The sequence below is a fragment of the Pseudonaja textilis genome, chromosome 5 (assembly GCF_049901715.1).
Source record: "Pseudonaja textilis isolate UNSWEBS1 chromosome 5, rPseTex1.2, whole genome shotgun sequence".
NCBI lineage: Eukaryota > Metazoa > Chordata > Lepidosauria > Squamata > Elapidae > Pseudonaja > Pseudonaja textilis.
Window position 1 is genome coordinate 73,525,650 of NC_141994.1, and position 24,718 is coordinate 73,550,367.

The 24,718-nt window shown below is 47.0% G+C and overlaps 1 protein-coding gene across 3 annotated transcripts; it reads left to right on the forward strand.

Moving 5' to 3' along the window:
• The first annotated feature begins 2,033 nt into the window (after positions 1 to 2,033).
• On the forward strand, positions 2,034 to 24,372 carry CEP41 (centrosomal protein 41). Of its 3 annotated transcripts, none has more exons than XM_026722323.2 (11): positions 2,034 to 2,298; positions 6,734 to 6,797; positions 7,897 to 7,944; positions 11,383 to 11,444; positions 12,070 to 12,139; positions 13,350 to 13,491; positions 15,391 to 15,545; positions 16,332 to 16,399; positions 16,832 to 16,946; positions 18,186 to 18,404; positions 20,217 to 24,372. In XM_026722323.2, exons 1-11 carry the CDS (start codon positions 2,266 to 2,268, stop codon positions 20,366 to 20,368), a joined length of 1,128 nt encoding a protein of 375 aa, XP_026578108.2. In that variant the 5' UTR covers positions 2,034 to 2,265; the 3' UTR covers positions 20,369 to 24,372. The 3 variants fall into 3 exon arrangements, with proteins under 3 accessions (XP_026578108.2, XP_087791492.1, XP_026578111.2); XM_087935366.1 differs by lacking the exon at positions 2,034 to 2,298 and adding an exon at positions 3,198 to 3,335 and having other exon boundaries at positions 20,217 to 20,431; XM_026722326.2 differs by lacking the exons at positions 2,034 to 2,298; positions 6,734 to 6,797; positions 7,897 to 7,944 and adding an exon at positions 8,904 to 9,562 and having other exon boundaries at positions 20,217 to 20,431.
• The last annotated feature ends 346 nt before the right edge of the window (positions 24,373 to 24,718 follow it).

Consider the following 24,718-nt stretch of genomic DNA (forward strand, 5'->3'; position numbering starts at 1 on the left):
TCTCTCCGGTGACAAGTGCAATAAAGGCTATTGTGAGGTTTCTCTCTCTCTCTCTCTTTCCTTCCCTTCTTTCCCTCTCCTTCCCTTTCCCTCTTTCCTTCCTTCCCTTTCTCCCTTCCCTTCTTTCCCTCTCCTTCCTTCCTTTTTCTTTCTCCGTTCCTTCCTTTCCTTCCTTCCTTCCCTTTTCTTTCTCCCTTCCTTCTCCCTTCCCTTCCTCACTCTCCTTCCCTTTCTTTCTTTCCCCTCTCCTTCCTTTTTTTCTTCCTTCCTTCCCTTTCCCTCTCCTTCCCTTCTTTCCCTCTCCTTCCTTTCCTTTCCTTTCTCCCTTCCCTTCCTCACTCTCCTTCCCTTCTTTCTTTCCCTCTCCTTCCTTCCCTTTTCTTTCTCTGTCCCTTCCTCACTCTCCTTCCCTTCTTTCTTTCCCTCTCCTTCCTTTCCTTTCCTTTCTCTGTCCCTTCCCTTTCCCTCTCCTTCCTTCTTTCCTTCCCCTTTCTTTTCTTCTTCCTTCCCCTTCTTTCCCTTTCCTTTCCTTCTTTCCTCCTTTCTTTCCCTCTCCTTCCTTTTTTTCTTTCTCCTTTCCTTTCATCCTTCTCATTCTCTCCTTCCTTTTTCTATATTTCTCCCTCCTTTCTTTGTCTCTTCCCCCATTTCTTTTCTTTCTTCCTTTCTTTCCTCTTCCTTGTTTCTTTCTCTCCCCTCCCTCCCTTCTTTCTCCTTCTCTTCCCTCCTGCTTTCCTTCCTTCCTTTTCTTCCCTTTTCTTTCTCCTTTCTCTTTCACTCCTTCCTTTTTCTCCCTCTTTCTTTTTCTTTCCTCCCTCCCTCCATCTTTCCTTTCTTTTTTCTTTCTCCATCCCCTCCTTCCTTCCTTCTTTTTGCCTTCCTCTCCCTCCCTTTCTTCCTCCTTCTCTTCCCTCCCTCCTTCTTCCATTTCTCATTTCTTTCTCTTCTTCCTTCCTTTCTCTCCCCTTTCCTCCCTCCCTCCTTTCCTTCCCCCATCTCAATAAATTGTAATATTAAACAGCTGCCCCTCGTTAAATTGCTCTTAAAATTACACACACACATATACACATGCACAACTCACTTTGCGTCCTGTCGGGTCATCAATTTATCCATTGATAAATTTATCCTTACCAGATTCCTCCAGGCATTCTGGATAGTGACATTATGCCTGTAGCATTTCTTACCTCCTTCCAATAGTTTGAAGTCTACTAAACCGCATAAATCAAGGTTTCAGGGACAAGTTTATGAGGTCTTTGGATGCAAATCCAGCATATAGGTAATCCTTGAATTACAACCAATCATTTAGCAACTGTTCAAAGTCACAACCGCACTGAAAATAGTGACTTGTGACCCCTAGAGCTTAATTTCTTCAAAAACCTAGAATTGCCATTTAAAATTGTTGGGATCCCTTCAGACAGAGAGAAAACAGAGCCCATAGAAACACCCTTGCTCTTAAATTTCGTCTGAAACGCAAGGTTTGTGATTTATAAATGAAAACCCAGAAATGATTTGGAATTTAATGTTCATATTTTGGGATGAAAATGGGAGAATTCGAGTCCCACACCCTGGATGGGGACGGTGAGTCGGGGAAAACAAACTTGGCTGCATTCACACAACCACACAGACACACAAAACACAGATTAGATGGTTTGGGATTCCAGATCCCAGAATGAGCAGCTAATATAAATGGAGGGTATCCATGGGAAAACATGAAGGTCCTCTGGGTTTTGAATGCACCCTCGCAGGAGCACGTGTGAGCGTAAGAAAGGAGGAAAACACGCGTCAGAACCCGCGTTGGAACAAAGGCACTACTTCTCCTCCTCCGAGCCCCTCCCCTCCCGTGCAAGACCCCCTCAGCGGAAGGACACCGCGGTGAAGCGTCCCAGAGCCCCTGTTACGTCACAATCCCGCCTCAGTGTCGCTCGGAAAGGAACCAAAAGAAAAGAAAAAACCAGAAGCGCGCGGAGGCGTCCCTCGTCACCCGGGGAAACGGCCGACGCTCGCCTCAGTCCCCCGCGTGGCCCTCAACGCGCACGCGCGAAAGGGAAAGCCGAACCGGGACTTTTAAAATCCGCGGGCGTGGGGGGCGGCGACGAGCTTGGCAACAGCGCTCGGAGGGAGGGGCGGGGAGAGAGCGCGAATAGGCGCGGGGACCGGCCAATCGGAGAGGCGGGATGGTCTGAAGGCCGGCGCGGATTGGCCTTGGCGCGGGGCGCGCGGGCCGGCGGAGGGGCGGGACGTGCGCGAGGCTGACAGTTGGGCAGGATGTCGGCGAGGAGGCGCATCGGCGTCCCTGAGGTAAGAGGGGTGGGGGCGCCGTGGGGTGGGGGGTCGTGAGGGGGCTTCCCAGAAGGCGGGAAAGGAGGCACGCGACCCCGGATTTAAGGGGGAGGTCTGAGGAGGGGTCCCCCCCAAACCGTGAGGGCCCTGAAGAGGCCTCGGGACCCGGCCTCGGCCCTAGAGAAGCCCCCTCCTTCAGGCCTGGTCGCAGTGAGGGGGTCCCCAATATCCTGAGGGAGTCGTCAGTCGAGCATGGGGCCTGTTTGCTTATATTTATGCCTTTCTAGTACTTCTGAATGGGGTGGGGGGCGCGACAATAGCCAGAAAATCGGAATTTAAAGCAAAAATCGGGATTTAAAGCACCCATTATTGGGTGTTTGGGGGGGGTGCAACCTGGTCTTTTTATATATATATAAATACGGCTCTATTTAGCCCATTCTAGGGGCTTCAGACCCATAAGTGGTGCCCCTGGATCTCTTTGCCATTACAACAACCCTGCGAGGTAGGACAGGTTGAGGGGGACCAGCTTCAAATCACTCCTGGATTTGTGGGGGGGGGGAAATAACAAGGAGTCCTGGTGTTCAAACTTACATCGGCATTGTGACGTAGGAGCCTTGGTTCTCGCACTTATGACCGTTGCTGCACCGTCACGTTCATGGGATTGAATTCCGGGCCAGGTGGATTTAGGAAGGTTATAGTGTCCTGAGGTCCTGTGTGTGTGTGTGTCTATTTGTGACCTCAGGGGGATTTCAGGCAAGCAAAGTCAATGGGGGGGGGATGAGAGAGATTCACTTAATGACCTCACTGGCTTGTCGGAAAGGTCGCCAAAGGGGAACCCGTGACCTCGAGACGCTGCAACGGTCACAAACATGAATCGATCGACAAGCGCCTGAATTCGGATCACGTGACCACCACAGGATGCGAGGACCGCTCGTCAGTCGGTTTTTAAAGTGCCGACGTAACTTCCAACCCAAGAACGTTGGTCGTAAGTGGGAGAGGGCTTCGTGGTATCCGAAGCAGAACATCCAGATTGCCGTTGTTAAGTAAAATATTAAGTGAGTATTGCCGCATTTTACGACCGCTGTTGTCACAGTGGCTAAGTGAATGACTGCAGTTGATAAGTTAGGAACCTGGTCGTTAAGTGAATCTGGCTTTTTCCATGGACTTGGGTTGTCGGGAGTTGAAGAAGAAGCTTCTCAGCTGAGAAGCTAAACGTTTTCAAAGAAAAAAAACATCGGAAAGTCCAGTTGCCTCTTGGGGGGAAAAAAACACCTTTGGGACATTAATTCCAAGGTTAACATCAGACCAACAATCAAGTAAACACCACAATCAAGAAACTGACAAAGAGCCAACAGTAAACAACCAAGGAACCTCTAAGATCATCCCACCAACATTGAAAGGGCAAGTCACCAGAATATAAACTAACTACACTCCTTACTAGCACTGATGATGTTACCTAGTTGGGTAATGAAACGTCTTCAAGAAAACAAGCAAGCTCAGAGAGCACCAAGGAGCGCCCCGCCACCAGTCCTGCTCCTCCTCTTCCTTCTCCCCTTCTAGCATTGATGATGTTGCCTAGTTGGGTAATGAAACGTCTTCAAGAAAACAAGCAAGCTCAGAGAGCACCAAGGAGCGCCCCACCACCAGTCCTGCTCCTCCTCCTTCCTTCTCCCCTTCTAGCACTGATGATGTTGCCTAGTTGGGTAATGAAACGTCTTCAAGAAAACAAGCAAACTCAGAGAGCGCCATGTCAACCCTGAGCTACAAATAGTCTCCCTGAAGAGTAGAAGCTCCTTAGATCCTGCAGCTCAGCTATTTGGGCTGGAGAGCCTGGCTTTGAGTCATCCGGTCATTTGCATCCTTTTAGAGAATGGTTGAGGCCACTTGGAGGTTAGAGGGAGGGCAGAGAGACACCTCCAAGTGGCCTCAACGGCTTTCTAAAAGGATGCAAATGACCAGCTGTCTACAAGGAGTATAAATCCTTCCATTCTCCACTATCCAGTCAGAGTTGAAGAAGCTGCTTGGATGAGAAGCAAAATGTCTTCAAAGAAAAATAAAGTCCAGTTGAAAAAAGCACCTTTGGGACAACCAAGATCTGGAAGACTGAGAATCTCCATAGATTTTAGCCATGGACTTTGGGCTGAACAAATGGTGTGGAAATATGAACGGATTTCCAGAAAAATGGTAGACCACAGGAACCATTTGCACTACTCAGGTGGCCCTGAGGACACAGATAAACCTCCAAGTAGCTTCAATGTCTCTCTAAAAAGGATGGAAATAACTAGCTGTCTCAAAAGGAATATAAATCCTTCCCCCCACCATCCAATCAGAGCTGAAGAAGCTTCTTGGATGAGAAGCGAAATGTCTTCAAAGAAAAACCAGAAAGTCCAGTTGCCTCTTAAAAAAAAAAAAAGCTTCTTTACAACTCCTTTTATTAATTATTTAATTCATCTGAATTCATTATTGAATTCTGTCCTCCAGAAATTGGAGGGTGGTAGACCTTCCTGAAATTGAACTACTTTTTTTTAGACGGATTAGCAACTTTAATAATAGTGTGAAAGTCATAGCTTTTTTCTCCGATGTAGCCTCTTAATTTTTTAAAATATTTATTTATTATTATAAATAAAAAGAGCAATGTTTCAAAATCCATATATACAATGTGGTGCCTGTATATTGGTGGTTACATTTCTTAGAGTAATATTCATCATAATCATAATAATAGTCTTCTCTAATGGTAATTTTATGGTAACAGTGCTTTTGTGCCATAACATTGATACATATTATTTAGTAAAACCAATCAAAATTAATCACAATAAGTTACAATAAGCAACTCTAATAGTGAGATCTTTCTCTTGTAATCGAGTTTTTTAACTCCTGTTTCTCTTATTTAACCAATGATAGAACAGATCCCATACCTCAAAATATTCAGTGTCTTCCTTTTCTTTAACTGAAATTGAACTTAAGCGGAAAGTAGACTAACCTGGTTTGCTTGAGATATGTTGAAATTTAGTTCCCACAGCTGCAGTAATATATTTGGCAGTGTAGTACCAAGATAGTGTAGGTGGAATGAGGCCAGGTACCTCCCTGTGAGAGGCCCTGAAATTACAGTTTTCCTCTTTCTGGGAATGCCTTTTATGAGTGCTGATTGGAATCAAGAAACATACTAGATTAACTCAATTAACCAGCCAAAATTTAACCAAATAGGAAGGTTTATACAACATATAAGCCACCAAAAACAAAGGATTAGCACTACCCCAAGTTTAGCAATGTAGTCTAACCCCTAAGCTTCATTTTTTGAGCAAATATTGTGAAATCAGGATTGTTAAGCAAATTGTAACAGGGTTTTATTCAACACTTAAGTGCAACGTATCTAAAAAAGTTTAAATCATTGCAACTGGACTGAAGTCAGAGACCCTCTGCCTAACTAATTTTTTATTTTGACTGATGAAATTATGTCAGTGAGTAACAAAATGTCTCAGATTAACAAACTTTGGTCCAGTTGCCATGATTTAACCTTTTTAGATACTTTTGGCCTGGATGATTGAGTTTTCATTGACACAGGAAGCCTACAGCAATTAAATGCAGGTAGTCCTCACCTTAACGGCCACAACTGGAAAGCAGAATTTGAAGGGAAGGGAGCATTATACATTTGGACTCTCCTGTGAATAAAATGCACATTTGGGAGGAAATGACAGGGTCATGGAAATATCACCTTCATTTACTGAAAAAAGAAATTAAATAAGTTGCCAATCAAAAAGGAAAAAAAACCCTGGCAAATGAGAAACCAAATAGACTGGATTATGGCTTAGTGTAATGTGTGAGCGCATAATGAGCTTTCGTTTCTCTCTCTTTCTCTCTTGACATGCTGGAATTATAGAAATTGGGGAGGAAGAGCAGATACTGGTCCCACCCGCTAAGAGAAAAATCTTAGGATACAACTGAGGTGTATATATAATACAGGTAGTCCGAGACGTAGAACCCCAATCGAGCCCAAAATTTCTGTTGCTAAGCAAGAGAGTTGTTAAGTGAGTTTTGCCCACTTTACAACCTTTCTTTCTATAGTTGTTAAGTGAAACACTGCACAGTTGTATGCTTGTTAGAAAATTGAAAAAGGTGATCACATGGATTTATTTATGCAACCATCCTAAATAAATACGAGTTTGTGGCCAAGCATCCACATTTTGATTATGTCACTTGCAGTGTTCGTAAACGTGGAACATGGTCCTAAGTCACTTTTTTCAACACCGTTGTAACTTCAAATAGCAAATGGTTGTAAGTCAAGGACTACCCGTATCAATTTTGACGTTTCAGCATCAAGCATCTTTTAGCGTGGTAATTCTGTGGTCCTTGTTTTCAAAAGTTGTGTGCATATCGCAATCGTGCTGTTTTTCCCTTCTTCCTGGGTCATTTTCTCATCCTTTTCTTTTCACTTTCTCCCGCTCCTGGTAAGCAGTTCTTGACCAAAAGGATCCCACAGAATCCTAAATACCAGCATGTAAAAACTCGCCTTGACACCGGTAAGTTAAAATCTGCTCCTTTTGGGGAGGGGTTGGGGGGCTAGAGGGGAGGTTTGAAGAGAAAGCAAAGTGCTTTAAGAGTTTTTCATTTGCTACATCCAAGCGCTGGACTTCATGTGAGAAGCTGTGACTTCATCCAGAGCCTGTGAGCACCATGAGATCAGGCCATGAGGGCACGATGGCCGCCAGGAATGGGTTGCCCTTGAGAGTTGACTAAACTGTGGGGTCCTTGGTGCTCTCTGAGCTTGGACCTTTTCCTGCAGGCATTTCTTGGACCCAGCTAGGTAACATCATCAGTTCTAGTAAGGAGTGGGATTTGCTCTCAGTTTATATTCTTAATGGCTTGCCCTGATGATGTTACTTCATTTGGGCAATGAAACTTCTGTGAGAAGTTTAGCCAAGCTTATAGAGCACCAAGGACCCCTCATATTCTCCTTTACTGGAGACATGTCATTACCCAACTAGGGAACATCATCAGTTCTAGAAGGGAGTGGTGTGTGCAAAATGGAGGAGGAGGAAGAAGACGGTGAAGTCCTTGGTGCTCTCTGAACTTGGTGGTTGTTTTCCTACATGTAATTACTCAATTAGGAAACATCAGTGCTGGAGGGGAAAGAGGAAAATAACAACATTGACAACTGTGGGGTCCTTGGTGCTCTCTGAGCTTGGTTGTTTTCTTGCAGACATTTCATTACCCAACTAGGTAACAAAATTTTTGCTGGTCATTGACTGAGTAAATATTATTGGTTGGTTCCTGCGTGTGCCTGGCAAAATAAATAACCTACTTACAAGCTGAACCCTGAAGCCGGCTTTCTTTCCTCATCCTTATTAACATAATCTGTTACTGAGAGGACAAACATAGGCAGGGGAAAAATTCTTCTCTTCAGAGAACTTTGGAGCAGGATATGCAAGAAATAAATATTTCTAACCACCCAAAGCCAGACTCAGCAATTCTGAGGATATGTCTGATTTTCCAGTCCTGCTAATCCTGTTAATTATATATAAATAATTAGCTTGGAATAAAGAGATGGCTGAGTTGAGTTTTTGGTAAAGATTGTCATCACTTTCCTAAGTACCTTACTGAGTGTCTTTTCTTCCACAGGTAGCAGTATGACCAAGTACACTGAAAAACTAGAAGAGATCAAGAGAAGTGAGTACTACCTATTGCAGTCATGCACTCAAACATCTATAATCAGCTCACACAGGGTTGTAGACTAGTCCAGTCTTTCTCAGACTTGGCAACTTTTAAGATGTGAGAACTTCAACTCCAGAATGTCCCAGCCAGCATGGCCACTGATGAGAATTTGGGGTGTTTCAGTCCACACGTTTAGAAGTTGCTTGGAGGTTTGAGAAGCACTGGTAGAACATTCACAAAAAAGCTGCTGTTTTTATTTTTATTCATTTGTTAGCATTTTACCCAACCTTAATTACTTTATAAGTAACTGAAGGAGGTGAACATATCTAACACTCTTTCATCCTCCAATTTTCCCCATGGCAACTTTGTGAACCGGGTTGGACTGAAATTGAGTGATTGACCCAAGTCACACGGTCAGGTTTTGCGCTTAAGGTGAGACTAGAACTCCCTGTCTCCTCGTGATTGGCCCACAGTCATCCAGCAGCTTACATGTATAAGTTAGTACTAGAACTCTCACTCTCCTGGTTTCTAGGTCAGCGCCTTCACCACTACACCAATCTGGGTCTCTCCTCCCCCTCTGCTCCATCCTCACTTATTTACTTTTCTCCTCAGCTTCCACAAGAGCCAAGAAGACCCATCTCAACACAAGTTCCATCATCTTCCCAGAATAATTTAACTCCTGTGTTTTCGGTATCATAATCTGGCTGCACCTTCATTAATTAGAAGTAGAACATTTCCCTCCACCCCTCTCCTCCACAGTGCTAACGTTTCCTGCATCGTGAATTTGGGTGTGTCTGTTTTGCACATGGGAACCAACTTAATGAACCAGGGATGGGCGCTGGGTACTTTCTATCTCTGCCTTTTCGAGCACTGCTCCTACGGTCTTTTGCCGCCGGCAATGTTGCCTGATCCTGATGGAATCTGAAAACCCTGTAAGAGGTTTCTAAATTGCCTGCTTTGATTTTACAACTATTGTGTCACATTGGCAGAACTTCAGGTCTCCTCGTTTTAGGTGTATTTTTCTTTGTAAGTGTTCTTCCTCCGCTCTTCATCCTGACTGCTTCGTTCGGCTGAAAGAGTTGGTTTCATAACATCCTTTTAACGGAGGGCTTTTGAGTGCTGAAATACTAGCCGTGCTTTGTTGTGACACTGTCACAATCCTTGCTGTGTTTCTGTCCTCTTTTTTTTGTTGTTGTTTGTGCTTTGAACTCTGTACTCCGCAGTCCTTTTCTGTTAGCCTTGCATTGTGCTTAAACTCTGCTTAGGTAGCAAAGTGTGCTCTTTGAGTGAATAAGCACCTTGTGCGTGGCTTTAGGTAACTGAGCTTTCTCAGGGATATATGAGACCATAAGAGGCCATTGGAAAAGCTCGCACAGGTTTGCTTCTGTCTGTCTTCTGTAACTCGACTCAAGTTGTACAAAAGGCTGGAAAATCAAAACCGAGGCGCTCGCAAGTGCCGTCCTCACTTGCCTCTCTGACACATAGAACCAAGAAAGAACAAGTCAAGATTATTTCTCTTTGCAAAACTGGCATCCCCGCCGGTCTGAAAGGATTTTTTTTTTAAAAAAAACGGTGTTGCATCTTGGATTTAAAATGTCTGAAAACTCAAACGGATCTTCTGACTCAGCTCCAGGTAGACTGCGCTGGGGACTTGGGAGGAACTGTGATTTTGGGGGCTTGCTTGGGGTGATGGATGTTGTAGCGGGTGTCTCAGGAAGGTCTCAGATTTGGGAGATGTTTATAATCATTGCTAGGATATTGGAGCCAAGAGGCCAAAGGTGCAAAATTTATATGTTGTTAGTCAGGAAGCTATTGTTGAATGTAGTTGTGGTCGCTTTTTTATGGGATTTTTAGCAGTAAAATATCTTGGTCTAATTGTCCAACGTAACTTTTATTTATACATACACACACACACACACACACACACACACACACACACTTTCTTATACTTTATTTAAATTAAATTTGTAAATCAGTGATTTGCAGACCTCTTGTAGATGCCATACACTAGACAGACAGACAGACAAATAGATAAATAATCTTGGTCTGAACATGATGGGAAATCATCTTTATTTTCAGGCTAGTCTAGTGTCAGGTGATGAAAGATTTTTTTTTTAATAGTGCCAAAATCCATTTCTGTAGACGGTGAAAATAATAAGTCAAGCAATTATTCTTCTTTTCTTTGCTCATATTATCTGGAACTCTTTATCATTCCTATTCATCAAACCTCTGCTTATCAGCCTGGGAAGGGCTTGGCACATGCTAAATTGTGCAGTGGGAAGAAACCCCTTAAGAGAGATTGAAAGCAGGCGTGTCCAACATTGACAACTTTTAAGAACTGTGGACTTCCAGAATTCCCCAATTAGCCATGCATGGGAATTGAAGTCCACGGGACTTAAAGTTGCCAAGGTTGGACACCCCTGCTTTCAAGCTTGCTTTAAATGGATGAAATCCAAGAACCAGTTTGGTCTAGTGGTGATCTTAGAAATGAGAACTGGCTGGGTGTCTTTGAACCAATCGCCAGGAGACAGGGAGTTCTAGTCCTGCCTTAGCCCTGAAGCCCAGCTGGGTGACGTTGGTCCCATTCTCACAGGATTGTTGTGGTGAAAATAGCAGGAGGAAAGAAGGGGTAATACGTTTGCCACCTTGACTTGTTTATGAAAATAATAAAGGCAGGGTAGATTCAAAATAAAACTGCTTTGACAAAGCACAAAGAAAATTAGATGCTCTCCTACTGGAGATACAGCTGCACTTTCAAATGACAGCCGTGGTCTGGGCTTTCTCAAACTGCCGAGTCAAGATTAGAGACATAAGGAATTTGTCATGGCAGATCTCAAATTGGGCTGAAGCTTTGCTTCTGTTAATTCTACATAGTTCAGAAACCAAAACTGGAGAAAAAGTGTGTGAACTGGATTTATTTGCTTTTTTTTGTTGTTGTTGAAAGATTTACATGGCCACCCTGTTAAAACAACTCTGGGCAGCTCACAATATAAAACAGGGGACTCCAAACTTTAAGACTCGTGGACTTCAATTCCCAGAATTCCCCAGCCAGCCATGCATGGCGGCTGGCTGGGGAATTCTGGGAGTTGAAGTCCACGAGTCTTAAAGTTGCCAGGTTTGGAGGAGATGAGCAGGCCGAGCCCAAGGACGGGGTCAAATGCATTATCAGTTTGGAGTCACTGTGTTCCCACAGAAGACCCAAGTCCAGCCCCTCATGAATTTCCCTTGATCCTTTTCAAGCACCAATTTGTCTTGGCCGTCAGTGAATCAGATTCTTGTGTACAGGTAGCTTGTAATAAACTTTTGAGTGTTTTGAACTCAGCTCCTGTTGTGGGTGACTCGTGCCTGAAACACACGTGTGAACTGTCTGGAAAAACCAGGGTTTTTTTTTTTTTTCTAAATGAAAAGCAAGGTCCTCCGCTGAGTTTGTTAACCGTGTTTTGTGTTTTGCAGATTACAGATACAAGAAAGACGAGCTCTTCAAGAGACTAAAAGTGTCTACTTTTGCCCAACTGGTATGTTCCTGTTTTTGTCCATGAATATGAAATAGGCTCCCCTCCCTTACAGCTCTGGCCACTTCAGTGGGGCTGAGTGGGGTCTGTATAGAAACCGGGTGGGGAGTGGGCACTTTCTGCCTTTAGAAAGGCCCTCCCCCACTTCATGGTCTCAGGCCTGCGGTCCTGCAACTTCTCAACCCTGGCAGCCTTACACTGTGTGGACTTCAACTCCCAGAATTTCCCAGCTAGCATCCCTGTCCATCCGTCCATAATCCAGAATTCTGGGAGTTGAAGTCCTCACACCTTAAAAGTAGCCTCAGGTGAGAAACACTTGGCAAAAGCAACAGAAAGTTCATTACGTCTGAGTGTTATTGCTAAAGAGACAAGCACTCTTAACAGCGTCAGCTGGGGAATTCTGGGACTTGAGGTCCTCACCTGGTAAAGTTGTCAAGACTGAGAAACATCGTCCTAGGCCATGGGTGCCAAACGCGCGGCATGTTGCCATCGCGTGGCGTTTCGCAACGTTTTTTCTCTTTGTGGAGCTGGGGTGGGCGTGGCTTGCGCATGTCACCTCTGGCCCGTGGGCCACCAGTTTGACCCCCCTGTGTAACTGAGCTGATTCTGCCCTTTCTTCTTCCTGCAGGTGATTCAGGTTGCCACTCTGTCGGATGAAACCTTGAAAGGGCCACCTGAAGAAGGCCCAAAACTAGATGGTAATTTGTTCATTTATTAAGTGTCTTTGCTGCCCATCTCATCACAAGATGGCTTACAAATTAAATTCACGTTCTTTTTTTAAAAAATCCTATAATGTAAGGGGGTTGGCTAGAAATTTACTCTCCTTTCTTTCTTTTCTTCCTTCCTTCCTTCTTCCTTCTGTCCTTTCTTCTCTTTCTTTCCATCTTCCCATCTCTCTATCCCTCTATCAAATTTATTTGCTGCCCATATCGTGGTTCAAGGTGACTCCAAACCGCTTACAGCAAGATAAAGCACACAGACACTTAACAATTATTTGTATAAAAACTTCATCTATATTGTGCTAATTTATTTTTGTACTGTTCTGTGTTTCACCTCTACCCCATTCCGGGTTGCATGTCAAACAACAGGTATACACTTCCTGAGGCCAGAGACACATCTGAGTCCCTCTGTGGAATTTTGGGGGACTTTTAAATGAGATTCTCACATTTCACACTTGGGGAGGTCTCTGGATGCAAAACCTCTGCCCCGCCTCTTGTCAGATGCCTATGTAACGATTGATATAGTATCTGAATGGGGGCAGCCAGCTGGTTTAATGATTAAGCCCTCAGGCTAGAAACCAGGAGCTTGTGAATTGTAGTCCCACCTTAGGCACAAATGCTAGTTGGGTGACTTTGGGACAGTCACCAGGAGACAGTGAGTTCTAATCCCGCCTTAGGCACGAAAGCTGGCTAGGCGACTCTGGCCCAATAGGAACCTATGAGTTCTAATCCTGCCTCAAAAGCTGGCTGGTGATTTTGGGCCAATCAACAGAAGGCTGTGAGTTCTAGTCCCATTTTAGCTTTAAAAGCCGACTAGATGACTTTGAACCAGTCCCTCTTTCTTAGCCCAATCCACCTCTCAGGGCTATTGTTGTTGTGAAGAAAATAGGAAGAGAAAGCTGTGATGGTTATGTTCACCCTCTTGAGCTTTGTAAAAAGTAATAAAGGCAGGATACAAATAAATATATTAAAAACGTGGGTGCATTTCAAGGCTTCAGTCTCGAAGACTTCCTAATATCTTTGGATCAGGGGGTTCCTGTTGCAAGGGAACTGTGGTGGGGAAAGAGAGGGACACCGGCTCCTGCTTGCCAGCCCTCCATCACAGAGTCATCCTGGCAGAAGGACCCTGGGGGTGCTTCCGGCCTCTCGATGCGAGCCTCACACCGCCTTTCACTTGCCCCTTTTTCAGAAGGCGACGCTGCTCCTGCAGAGACCAATCTAGAGATAGCCGAGACCAACGGCAAAGGCAGCCCCGAGGAGAAACCAGCCAGTCCCATCCTGTTCATCAACAACACCGGAGCTGGAGAGTCGTATCGCTCCACCTTGCAGAGGTATCTGATATGCAGAGGTCTCCCCTCCCCTCCCCTCCCCTCTATTCTCTTCCCCTCTCCCCTCCATTTTCCTCCCCCTTCTCCTCTCCTTTCCGCATGGGGATTCCCTTAACTCCCCGCAAGAACCTCTGATTAAACCATGGTGTCTCCATTCTTAGACACAACCCAGTTAGAAGGGAGAGATTGACAGTACAAGGTAGTCCTCAACTTACCACCACAATTGAACCCAACACTTCTGCTGTTAAGCAAGGCAGTGTGTGATGACTCCGTAGTCTCTCCAAATAACCCAAAACATATGTTAAAGTCCGGCAAGGCCTTCAACTTAACTTCACTGTTTTATTAGGCACAGTTTAAAGTCACAAAAGTAAATAATGAGGCAAACAGAAAACCAAAACAAACCGCATTGATGAGATTTCCGAAGCAAGCCAAGATAAAATAATCATTAACTCCAGGAAAAAATAACCGAGAAAAGTCCACGGGAAGAACGCCAACAAAGATAAACCTCTTTCAAGGTGAACACTAAATTGACTCCTGCAAATTCTAACTGCGCAGTTGCAAACTTATATCCATAGCTCCCACCTGCAAGCCACGAGGAGGATCGTGGTAATCTCCTCTTGAGTAGACCTCACTTTTCCCTGATCGTCTCCGCCCTGCGTGCCCTAGGATGGAGAGGGGATGGGCCTGGGTCTTCCTCTGACTGCTCAGCTGGCCTCTGCCCTTCCCCAGCCTCCTCCACGACCTCCGGAGCCACACTCCCACCCCCTGTTGGCTGTTCCTCCTCTTCCTCAGAGTAAGACTCCACCAGGGGCATGACACAGTGGTTAAATGGGTTTTGTCCTCTCCGCAAACCCTTCTAGCGAGGCGGTTTTGCCTAGGTTGGTCAGGAAACGCCTGCAGGAAAGCCACCAAGCTCAGAGCGCATCTAGGACCTCACAGTTCAAGCCTGAGCTACAAAGAGCCTCTTCTATCAGACTTGATAACAGATGACCTTAGTCTGAACCTGTGGGGGTTTGAGCTTCCATTCTGCCATTCTTCCTGAACTTAGTTTTCTTTTTCTTTTCTTTTTTTTTAGAAAAAACTTTATTAATTTTACTCTTAAGAAAACAACACAACTACAAATTATGTACAACAAAAAGACAAACAGGTCTTAGCATAGGCCAAGAGGGAAAGAGAGGAACTTAGTTTTCAATCTATATAATCCTTATTTTTTCAACAAGCCTAAAAAAGGAGGCAGAACACCCAAATTCTCAGAAAAAGGTGCTTTTTCAGGAGGCAACTGGACTTTCTTGGGGTTTTTTTCTTTTTTTTTTTTTTGAAGATGTTTCGCTTCTCATCCAAGAAGCTTCTTCCGCTCTGACTGGATGGTGGAGGACAGAAGGATCGATCTTCTTTGCCAGACAGCTGGTCATATGCATCCTTTCAGAGCACTTGGAGGATTACCTTTTGAAGCACTTGGAGGATTATCTCTGTTCTTCCTCCAACCTCCAAGTGGCCTCAACGACTCTCTAAAAGGATGCAAATGACCAGCTGCCTGCAAGGAAGATCAGTCCTTCTGCCCTCCACCATCCTGTCAGAGCGGAAGAAGCTTCTTGGATGAGAAGCGAAACATCTTCAAAAAAAAAAAGAAAAAAAAACCAAGAAAGTCCAGTTGCCTCGTGAAAAAGCACCTTTGGGACAACCGCGGCTGAGTTGACTGAGAATCTCTACGGACCCAAATTCTCAGCCCTTGGGGTGTTTTCTCTCCAACACTTATGATGGGGTGGGGTGGGGTAACTTCCCCCTCTCTGCTGACCTCCCCAAAAGACTTTGTCTCCGAGAACGATAGCTGCAGAAGCTGCCAGTTTAGGTCCAGCAAGGGAACCCTCTTCCGGCGTTCCCAACGTTTCTCCTTTCTCCCAGCGTCATCAGTGGGGTGGGCGAGCTGGACCTGGGCAAAGACAACCCCAAGGAGACGGAGCGGACGGTTCCAAATGACGGACCTTATCCCGACTGCCCTTACCTGCTGCTGGACGTGCGGGAGCGAGACGCCTACGAGCAGTGCCACCTTGTGGGAGGTGAGACAAAGGCGTCGCGGCACATCGGCCGCCAGCGGAGCTAGCGGCAGAGTCAGGCTTTGGAAGGCTTGGGTGAGGAAGTAGAGGCAGAGGCTGAACCAGGGTCTTCCGTCCTCCCGCAGGTGAAGAAGTGGCAGTCTTTGGGGCCTGAGCTGAGGGAGAGGGTGGAACCGGCGGGGCCCATCCCAGTTGCGCCTTGCGCGTAGAGAGGAGAGGAGAACCAAGGAAAGCAATAAGCCGGCTCTCAGGAAAAAGCAGGCATAGACCTGCCTGGGAAATAAACAGGAGGGGTTTGGGAGGGGTCAGTCGTCGCAGACAACCGTTCCTTTCTAGTCTACAGCAAGCAATTTGGATCCTTTGGGCCAAGCCCAGATTCATTGGGACCGATTACGTCGGTTTGCTTTTGTTCATCCCCGTGAATAAAAGACCGTTATTGCCTTGTTACAAAAGGGGGTTTGTTTCACTCACCTCACTACTTGCGAAGGCTGGGTCAGAACCGTAGGGACCGCGAAGGCGCTCCCCGTTTCCCTGCGGGGGCCGCTTTGTGGGAGGGCAGAATGGATGCTGCAGTCCAAACTGAACAGCCCCGTGTTCACAATCTTAGCTGGCTGAGGAACTCTAGGAGTTGAAGTCCACAACTCTTAAAGCGGCCAAGTTCAGAGTAGTTCTGCCGTTAGAAGCTTGTCCTCCATCTCCATAGAAGAACCTGTTGCGTTGCAACCGTCCTCTGTTATTTGACCCAGGTTCCTTTGTGCCTTTTTCTAGCGTCTTTCTCTTGCCTTCCAGCTCACTCCTATCCCATCGCTACCCTTTCCCGAACGATGAATCCCTACACCAACAGCATTTTGGAATACGTATCCTTTACGAAGTGGAAAGGGGCAACGGAGCGGGCTTCTTTGCAGGAATTCTGGCTTAACGTGTAAAAGTAGCCGCCGCCCAAGAGCCATTGTTTTACCGTTAGAAATTTGGGGAAGCTTACAGCGGTAACCGACCTTGCAGCAAACGGGGATTTTTGAAAGAGGACCCTGCTGTTCCTCAGGTTTTGTGAGTCTGGCTTTGGAATCCAAGATGCCACTTATTATGTAACCATGTAAATTGTAGTCATCAACTCCACAACTATAATCGAGCCTAAAATCATCGGTGTCGGAAAGACGTGGGGTTTGCTCTTTCTTTATATATCTAAGCCCTTTCTAGCTACTGATGATGCTACCTAGTTGGGTCATGAAACGTCAGCAACAATCTCCCCCCTCACAGAACTTTGGATCCTTAACCCCTCCATCCCCTAGAAAAATGCTCACGGGAAGATTATCATCCTTTATGACGATGACGAGAGGGTGGCCAGCCAAGCAGCCACCACCATGTGTGAGAGGGGCTTCGAGAATCTGTTCATGCTTTCTGGAGGTAGGGAAGCTCGGGGGCATTAGAAGCAACCTCCCCACCCCCCCCAAGACCTTTCTCCTTCCCAGCTGAGGAGATCCACTGAGCACAGAGTAAGGCAAGGGAGTTGGCATTAGGACCGGCTCTCGTGATTCCGCCCCTGTAATTGGATGGAGCTTTTTAGAGTGGGAAAAAAATTAGAATGAGAAGAATTAGAATTAGAATTAGAGTATAGAATAGAATAGAATAGAATAGAATAGAATAGAATAGAATAGAATAGAATAGAATAGAATAGAATAGAATAGAAAATAATCATAGAATAGAACATTAGAATAGGATAGGGTTAGGATAGGATAGGATAGGATAGGATAGGAATATGGAATAGAAAGTAGAATAGAATAGAGCAAGAGTCTTCAAGCTTGGCAAATTTAAGACTTGTGGACTTCCACTCCCAGAATTCCTGAGCTAACATGATTGGAGGAGGAATTCTGGGAATTAAAGTTCACAAGTTTTAAAGCTGTCAAGTTTGAAAACCCGTAGAATTAAAAAATAGAATAGAACAGAACATTAGGATAAGATAGGATAGGATAAGACCAAACAGAATTAGAATGAGAACAGAACAGAATAGAATAGAATTAGAACAGAATAGATTTTTTTATTGGCTAAATGTGATTGGATAGTGTGGAAATTGTCTCCAGTACATAATCTCTCAGTGTACATCTAAGCAACAAGTGATAAATCATGATCATAATCATAAAATACAATCATCACACATTCATAAGATACAACACTCAGTCATAGTCGTAGGATACGAAATAAAAGCAGTCAACATCAGTCATGAGATACAAACCACAAAGTGATAGTCCCAAGACACTAAGGACATAGGTAATAGGAAAAATGAGAAGGATAATAATAATAATATTGCAGCCCTACTAGGTGGTTTGACATCCCAGGGCATAAAGCAAGCATGGTGGGAATTAGTTGTTCAGCGGAGCGATGGCATGGGGTAAAAAACTGTCCTTGTGTCTAGTTGTTCTGGTGTGCAACAATGCTCTGTATAATGTCATTTCGAGGGAAGGAGTTGAAACAGTTTATGTCCAAGATGTGAGGGGTCTGTAGATACTTTCACAGCCCTCTTTTGGACTCGTGCAGGATAGAGGTCCTCCATGGAAGGCAGGCTGGTTTCCACTATATATTTTTTTTTTCTGCAGTCCTACCTATCTCTATTTTTGAGACTTCCCTGCCATCCTGTCATCCTCCCAGGTCTCCGAGTCGTTGCTCAGAAGATCCCCGAAGGCCTGGTGACCGGCTCCTTCCCCGCCTCCTGCCTGGCAGCCAGTCAGCCTGGGAGCACCCGGAAGAAAGCCGCTCCCCAGCCCCCACTCCCCCAGGCCGCTGAGAATAAGTGGAGGTTCACCGCAGAGGATCTGCAAAAGATACAGTACTACCTGCAGGAAGAACAGTTTCCCGGCGACCCTGCCAGTAAGACTCCCCGCTCCCGTTTGTCTTCAAAGGCCGCCAAGCCAGAGACAGCCACCCCCCACCCCTCTCCCTCCTTCCCGCAAGGCGGTTCTGGGGGAGGGGGGAATTTGTGCTGGGCTTAAGAGGGTCCAAACAGGCCAGAGGTGTATTCAGCAGGTTCTGACCTGTTCTGGAGAACCGGTAGCAGAAACGTTGAGTGGTTCAGAGAACCGGCCAATCCCACCTCCGACTGGCCCCGTTAGCCCCATCTCTCTTCTCTGCCTCCCATTGAGTCCCAGATGGTCAGCTGGGTCTCCTTTGGTTGCCCTGCCCAGGAGAATGGATCTGGAAAGCAGGTTAGGTGGGTTGGGGAGGGAATGGAGACTTTGCGGTATCCTTCCCCTGCCACGCCCACCAAGCCACGCCCACAGAACCAGTATAGGAAACAAAATTTGAATCCCACCACCGAATCAGGCCACATCAAAAGGACACATTGTCCCAAAGGTGCTTTTCCAAGAGGTAGCTGGATTTTCTCAGGTGTTTTTTTTATTTCCCCTGAAAAAAAATTTTTTTTGCTTCCCATCCAAGAAGCTTCTTCGGTTCTAACGGAAGAAAAACTGCAAAACTTCGGTTAGAACCGAAAAAGCTTCTTGGATGAGAAGCGACCCGTCTTCAAGGGAAAAAAACAAGAGAGTCCAGTTGCCTTTTGGAAAAAAAAGAAAAAAGCACCTTTGGGTCAATGGGGACGTGCATGTCAGAGCATCTCCAAGGACAATGAAGAAGGACAAATTGTGATCCAGAGCACACACAAGCAGCCACCCAGGAGGAGACCACACGGCTGCTCTCAGGGGTTCCCAACAAATGGTACGGGCACCCCCCACCCCCATTGCCCTCCACAAGACCCCCTGTGCAGGCCTGGCTACAAGAGGTTGCTAGGTGACCGGTCTGGGGTGTAGCTACGACAACTTCAGACAACTGGCACAAACGTTGGGACTGCCCTTCGCGTCGCCCCAGAGGACCTCCTGCCGCGGCCACGCTGATGGAGCGCTGGCACATGGGAGGTAGGGCTGAATTTGGGGAGGCTACCCTGCTGTCCTTCATGTATGACGGTCCCGGGCAATTGTCCCCAATATGTCTTTTTAACTGGGCAACCAAAGCAGATCACCCGGGGTCTCCAGAATGGATTGTTACCCTGGCTGGTTCATGTGTCAAAAAAGTCATCATGGTGGCATCTCCCAACTCACTGGCGGATCCTTCTGTGCCTGGTGCTACAATAGTTCGCTTAACGACCATCCAAAGCTACGGCGGCACTGGAAAAAGCGACTTGTGACCGTTTTCCACCCTTGTGACCGTTGCAGTATTTCCGCGGTCGCACGGTCCAAATTTAGACGCTCGCCAACTGACTCGTATTTATGACAGCCGCAGGGTCCCGGGGTCACGGGATACCCTTTGGCCACCTTCTGACAATCCAAGTCAACGGGGAAGCCAGGTTCACTTTACAAATGGGTTACTAAGTTAAGAACTGTAGCGATCCCACTTAACGGTGGCCAGGCAGGTCGTAAAAACGGGGCAAACCTCACTGAGCCACTGTCTCGCCTAGCAGCAGAAATGTTGGACTCCGTTTTGGCCGTAAGTTGAGGATTACTTGTAAAGGGGGAAAATATATGATTATTATAATAAATCTTGTTATAAATGTTAATAATTAATGGTTAATTATAAATATTAATGTTATAAATATGTTATCAATCTGGTTTTCACACCCACCAACATCGCTCTCCTGCTAGACCCGCCCGTGTGCCCTGATCGCTTTTCCTCTCGGTCCCTTCTCCGCAGGCCGCCTCAGCCGCGGATCTTCCGCCCGGGATTGCAAAACCGCCGTCGCCGTGAAGAGCAGCCAGAACCTGCCCAACGCCAGCCCGGCCACGGCGCCCCTGACCACCCGCTCCCTCAGCAGCAGCAGCCTGCAGAGCAGGCCTTGGCGGTAGCCCGGCACCCTTTGGCGAGAATAAAAGAGAGCCCATTTCCTCGGGGGGCCGTTTAACCCGACAGGCCAGGCCCCTCTTTGCTTTTTTAGGCAGGTAGTTTGCACCTTGGGGTGAGGAGGGGGCGTGGGGGGGGGCTGGAGGAGCTGATCCCTCCAAGGGTTGTTGTCCTGTCTTTCCTCTCCCCCCAAAAAAACCCGAAGAGGGAAAAGTCCGATTTCACTCTGCCGGCCACCAAAGAGCTTCCGGAGAGACCCACAGAATAACTGGGCCTGCGCTAGAGGGAAATTAGCCACCAGGAAGCGGCAGGTGCAACGGGGCCAGAGTTTGTGTCCAAGCAGCTGGAGAATTTCAGGGCACCGCAAAAAGGGGTCCGGGGGGCTATTTGCATCTCCCCCTCCCTCCCCCCATAATCCTTGTATATACTAGGAAAAGCAGGGGGGGGGGAAGACCCCTCCCTTTCCTGCCTTGCCTCTAAAGCTATTTGGTTTAATTTATTAAGGTAATTGGGGCTGTGCAATTGGAAGCCCCTCCCCCACCCACCCCTCTTTTTATGCCTGGCACACCTAACAGACCCAACTTGTGATCCCCCATCCTGACTGCTTTGACCCCGGTGCCCCCTAACAAAAGGAAGAAATAGGACGAGGCCGTGGCGAGGAATCGGGGGGCAGTCAGGTCTCGTGGGAAGAGCGTTAAATTAGTTTAAAGCTTTGTCCGGTTAAAAAAAAAAGCCTCCGCAAATAAGGGACGGTGCCAGGAGCCACCCGACCGTTTAAATGCTCTTCGGCCTGCTGGGATTTTCCTGGTAAAGGAACAGCCCATTCCTCCCACCCGTCGCCCATCCCGGGTGATTCCCTGCCCCCTTCAAATGGTACCAATGGGTGGGGGGGAAAAAAACCCACCCAGGGGAAAAAAAATGTGAAATTACACCCTGTGTCATCCAGCGAGTTGGCGCAGCGGGAAGATGAGCCCGGCTGAGGGCGGGCACCGCGCCCGGCTGATGGGCCAAACCGTTGGGCGTGCAAGGAAGAGCCGGCACAATCTCCCTGCCGCCCTTCCTTCGCCCGTAACGGAAAGCAGCCTCGGGGGCCGCATCGCAGAGCAGCAGCCAGGTGGGAGACCAAGGGATCTGGGCATGGGCCCCCTCTCCCTTCACCCCACCCCCTTAAAAAAAAAAAGATGAAAGAAGCTGTGCTGCGGAGCTGAACTGCACGCTCCCTTCCTGTCCTGCTTTTCCCTCTCGGCTCCTTGTTGGCTGCTGAATCAGGGTGAGGAAGTAGCCAGAGAGCCAGGAGATTTCAGGCCTGGCCCTGCTTTGGGCCTGCGATTGGCCTTCGAGTGCCCCCTGGCCTTGGTGGGGCATCAGGACAAAAGGAGTCCCCTCTGCAAAGGAGCGACCGCTGACGACATCCGAGCCTCTCTGCCTCCCAGGGATCCTGGCCACGTTTATCAGTATTGGTCTGATGCTGGAGCGAGGCTTTGGGGGCTCAGACTCTCGCTCCTAAGAGGCCCCCATCGGGGTTATAGTTGTCTCTGCTCCAGAGGCCACCCCAAGGCATCCATCCCATCATGCTGTAATTTGGACGCTACCTTCGCTCTCTGCCTGCTGAGCTGAACTCTTTCCACAGCCCACCTCTCTCACCCCTAGCCTAGAAGCTGGCATGCCCACCTCCCTTCCACTAAACCCCCGGGCCCTTTTAAGACGTGCGGACTTCGACTCCCAGAATTCCCCAGCCCACCATGAGGAACCCTGGGAGCTGAAGTCCACAAGTTCTTAAATGTCACCAAGTTTGGAGACCCCTGGCTTAGAGGTCAAACTTCCCACCTGAGAGCTTTTTCCTGGACTAAGAGCTGCATGGTGCAAAAGTCCAAAAGATGCTTCAGAAATAAAGATATCCCCATTGGATACCTGGGAAATCTCTGTCTCACACCTGCACCAGGTACTCTCTGCCCGAAAGAGATCTCGGCCATTGCTGTGAGGCTGCCCTTCTTTCACTAAGCCAAACTTACTGAGTTCCAACTTTTCTTTTTCTTTTTGTAGAAGTGATGAGCAAGCATTGACAATTCCTCCTTCAATTTGGTATTCATACCTGGATCTGATTCTCCAGGGGTGTTTTTTTTCCCAACCTTGGCGGGTTTTAAGATGTGTGGACTTCCAACTCCCAGCAAAGCTGGCTGGGGAATTCTAGGAGTTGAAATCCACACGTCTTAAAACCCGCCAAGGTTGGGAAACTACTCCAGGATCTTCTAAAGCAGATTCAGAGACAAATCACCGGGAAAAAAAACCCCCAAAATGGACAACACAAAAAGCCCAAATTCAAAAAGGAACTCTACCAGCTCTCTCACTCCATTTCCCACCAGGGAAGTGTTTGCCGTCCTTGGAGAACAACATCCTTTCAGGGATACCCAGACCGAGAGGTATGCCTGCTTTCAGGGGGGGAAAAAATCATTTTAAAAGGACTGAGGCTCGACACCTCCCCATCCTATTTATCTTCCCTCATCGCCTCCCAACGCCGATGGTGTCCCGATGTTTTTCCTCTCTGTACAGATTTACGCGGGATGACTATTTTTATATTAACTTAATCACGTGTGTTTTTAAAGGACCGAAGATTTGTTTGGGGGGGGTTGTGTTTTTTTGGGAGGGGTCCATATTCCTGATTTTGTGCTGCGTGTCTTTGATTTGCGACATCTCTTGTTTGTGAGATTTTATAATTTTTGGCTACAGAGCTATTCGCTTCTCGGTTAATCGTAAACCAGGCTCTGCTTGGAGACGGCACCCATAAACGATTGCCTGTTGGGGTTTTTTTGCTACGCATTTGTCCGTTTGGTTATTTGAATCAGCAAAGGCTTCACCAACGGATGAGCAAGCTGGCTGTAATGGCATCCCAAACGGGGGCTTCCAGGCTGTGGCCGGCTCCTGTAGCCACAGCAGGACAAGTCACCACAAGTCGTGAGGTTGTGAGACCCCAAGGATGTCTTCACCCAGCCTCACGATTCCTCTTCTCCAGCTTCCTGATCCCGCCGTCCTTCCATCCTGACCCAGTAGCAATTCCTTGGCAGTTTGAGACGAGGTTTGTGTGTAAATATCATGTCTTTATTACAAGCAGGTTTGCGGTTTGATGCTGATTTCTGTTCTGCTTCCTCCGTGTTTTTAAATGTACTCGATCCACCCCTGTAAATTGTGCGGGTGAACTAGAATCAACATGTATTTCCTTCTTAGATTGGAGTTTTGGTGCGCCTGTGTTCCTTTTTCTTTTTTAAAAAATGTGTGTTATTTCATGTAAATGGTTAGTGCAGGTGTAATAGGTCCTGAAAGCAGCAGCAGTCAAGCTATAGATTAGCAATGCAAGGAAAAATGACTCCTCCAGAAAACTCCAGATTTCAGGATTGTTGGGGGAAACGGAGAAAATGTGATTGGAATCGTTGACTACGCTGCTCTTGCTTGGTAAGCAAAAGTAAACAGCTTGGCCAGTGATATTTTTGTTTCTTCCCACAATTTCTTGCAAGGGGGGACGTGGGGGAAATAAGAGACTGGTTGAAATCAATACAAAAAAATGCCAGGTTTGATTTGCTGGTTGTGGCTTTATCTGAGTAAGGGTGAAACTTCTGCAGAGGTTTGACAACACTGAACCCTAAAGACTCACCATCTCTCGAAGCGTCAAGCATTAGGCTCGTATCCGGAGCCTTTTCGTAGGACCAAGCCTGCTCTTGGGTGTGAAAACTATGCAGGATGTTGTGTTTTCGGGCCTGTCGTCTGCACGAAGGACTGAACACCTGGTGTAGCAGAAGGACGGATGCCACCGCCCGGATTCCTTGACCCCGAAACAGCCTTTCTTAATCCTTCTTGTTGGAAAACCTGACCTGCTCAGTGGATTTTGTATGCTTTACTCATTAGGCTAATGAAGGCGGCAGCTGCTGCTGCTCCTTAGCGCTTCCATTTTTGTGCTGTGTCTGGCTTGCCTTTTATAGGGTTTGCCCCTTAATAAAGACAAAACGGTGTGCTTTTATTTTTTAAAGCAGGTTCATCCAGTTTCCCCAGACGAGAGGCGAACACAGGTGTGAGAGCACCTGTGGCCCCCTTAAAGACCTGCGGACAGGGTTGCCATCTGGCCGTTTTTCCGGCCCAATTCGAGAAATCTGGCCGTATTTCTATCTGCTTGGCCGTGAAAAAAATGATGTCTCCGGCCAAATTTTATTTGGCCGTACGAAAGTTGCTTGGCCGTGAAATCGGCCAGATGGCAACCCAGCCGCTCTCCTTCCCTCACGCATGCGCGTGACCATGAGCAAAAGGAGGACAAGCGCGTCCCCTGGCGCTCTCCTTCCCTCGCGCATGCGCAAAAAAGAATTTGGCCG

Excerpts from the sequence above, each read along its gene's own strand:
- CEP41 (XM_026722323.2), top strand. The coding sequence starts at position 2,266 with ATGTCGGCGAGGAGGCGCATCGGCGTCCCTGAG. Across the intron at positions 6,798-7,896 it reads AAAAACTCGCCTTGACACCG|GTAGCAGTATGACCAAGTAC; the intron begins GTAAGTTAAAAT and ends TTTCTTCCACAG. Across the intron at positions 18,405-20,216 it reads GTTTCCCGGCGACCCTGCCA|GCCGCCTCAGCCGCGGATCT; the intron begins GTAAGACTCCCC and ends CCTTCTCCGCAG.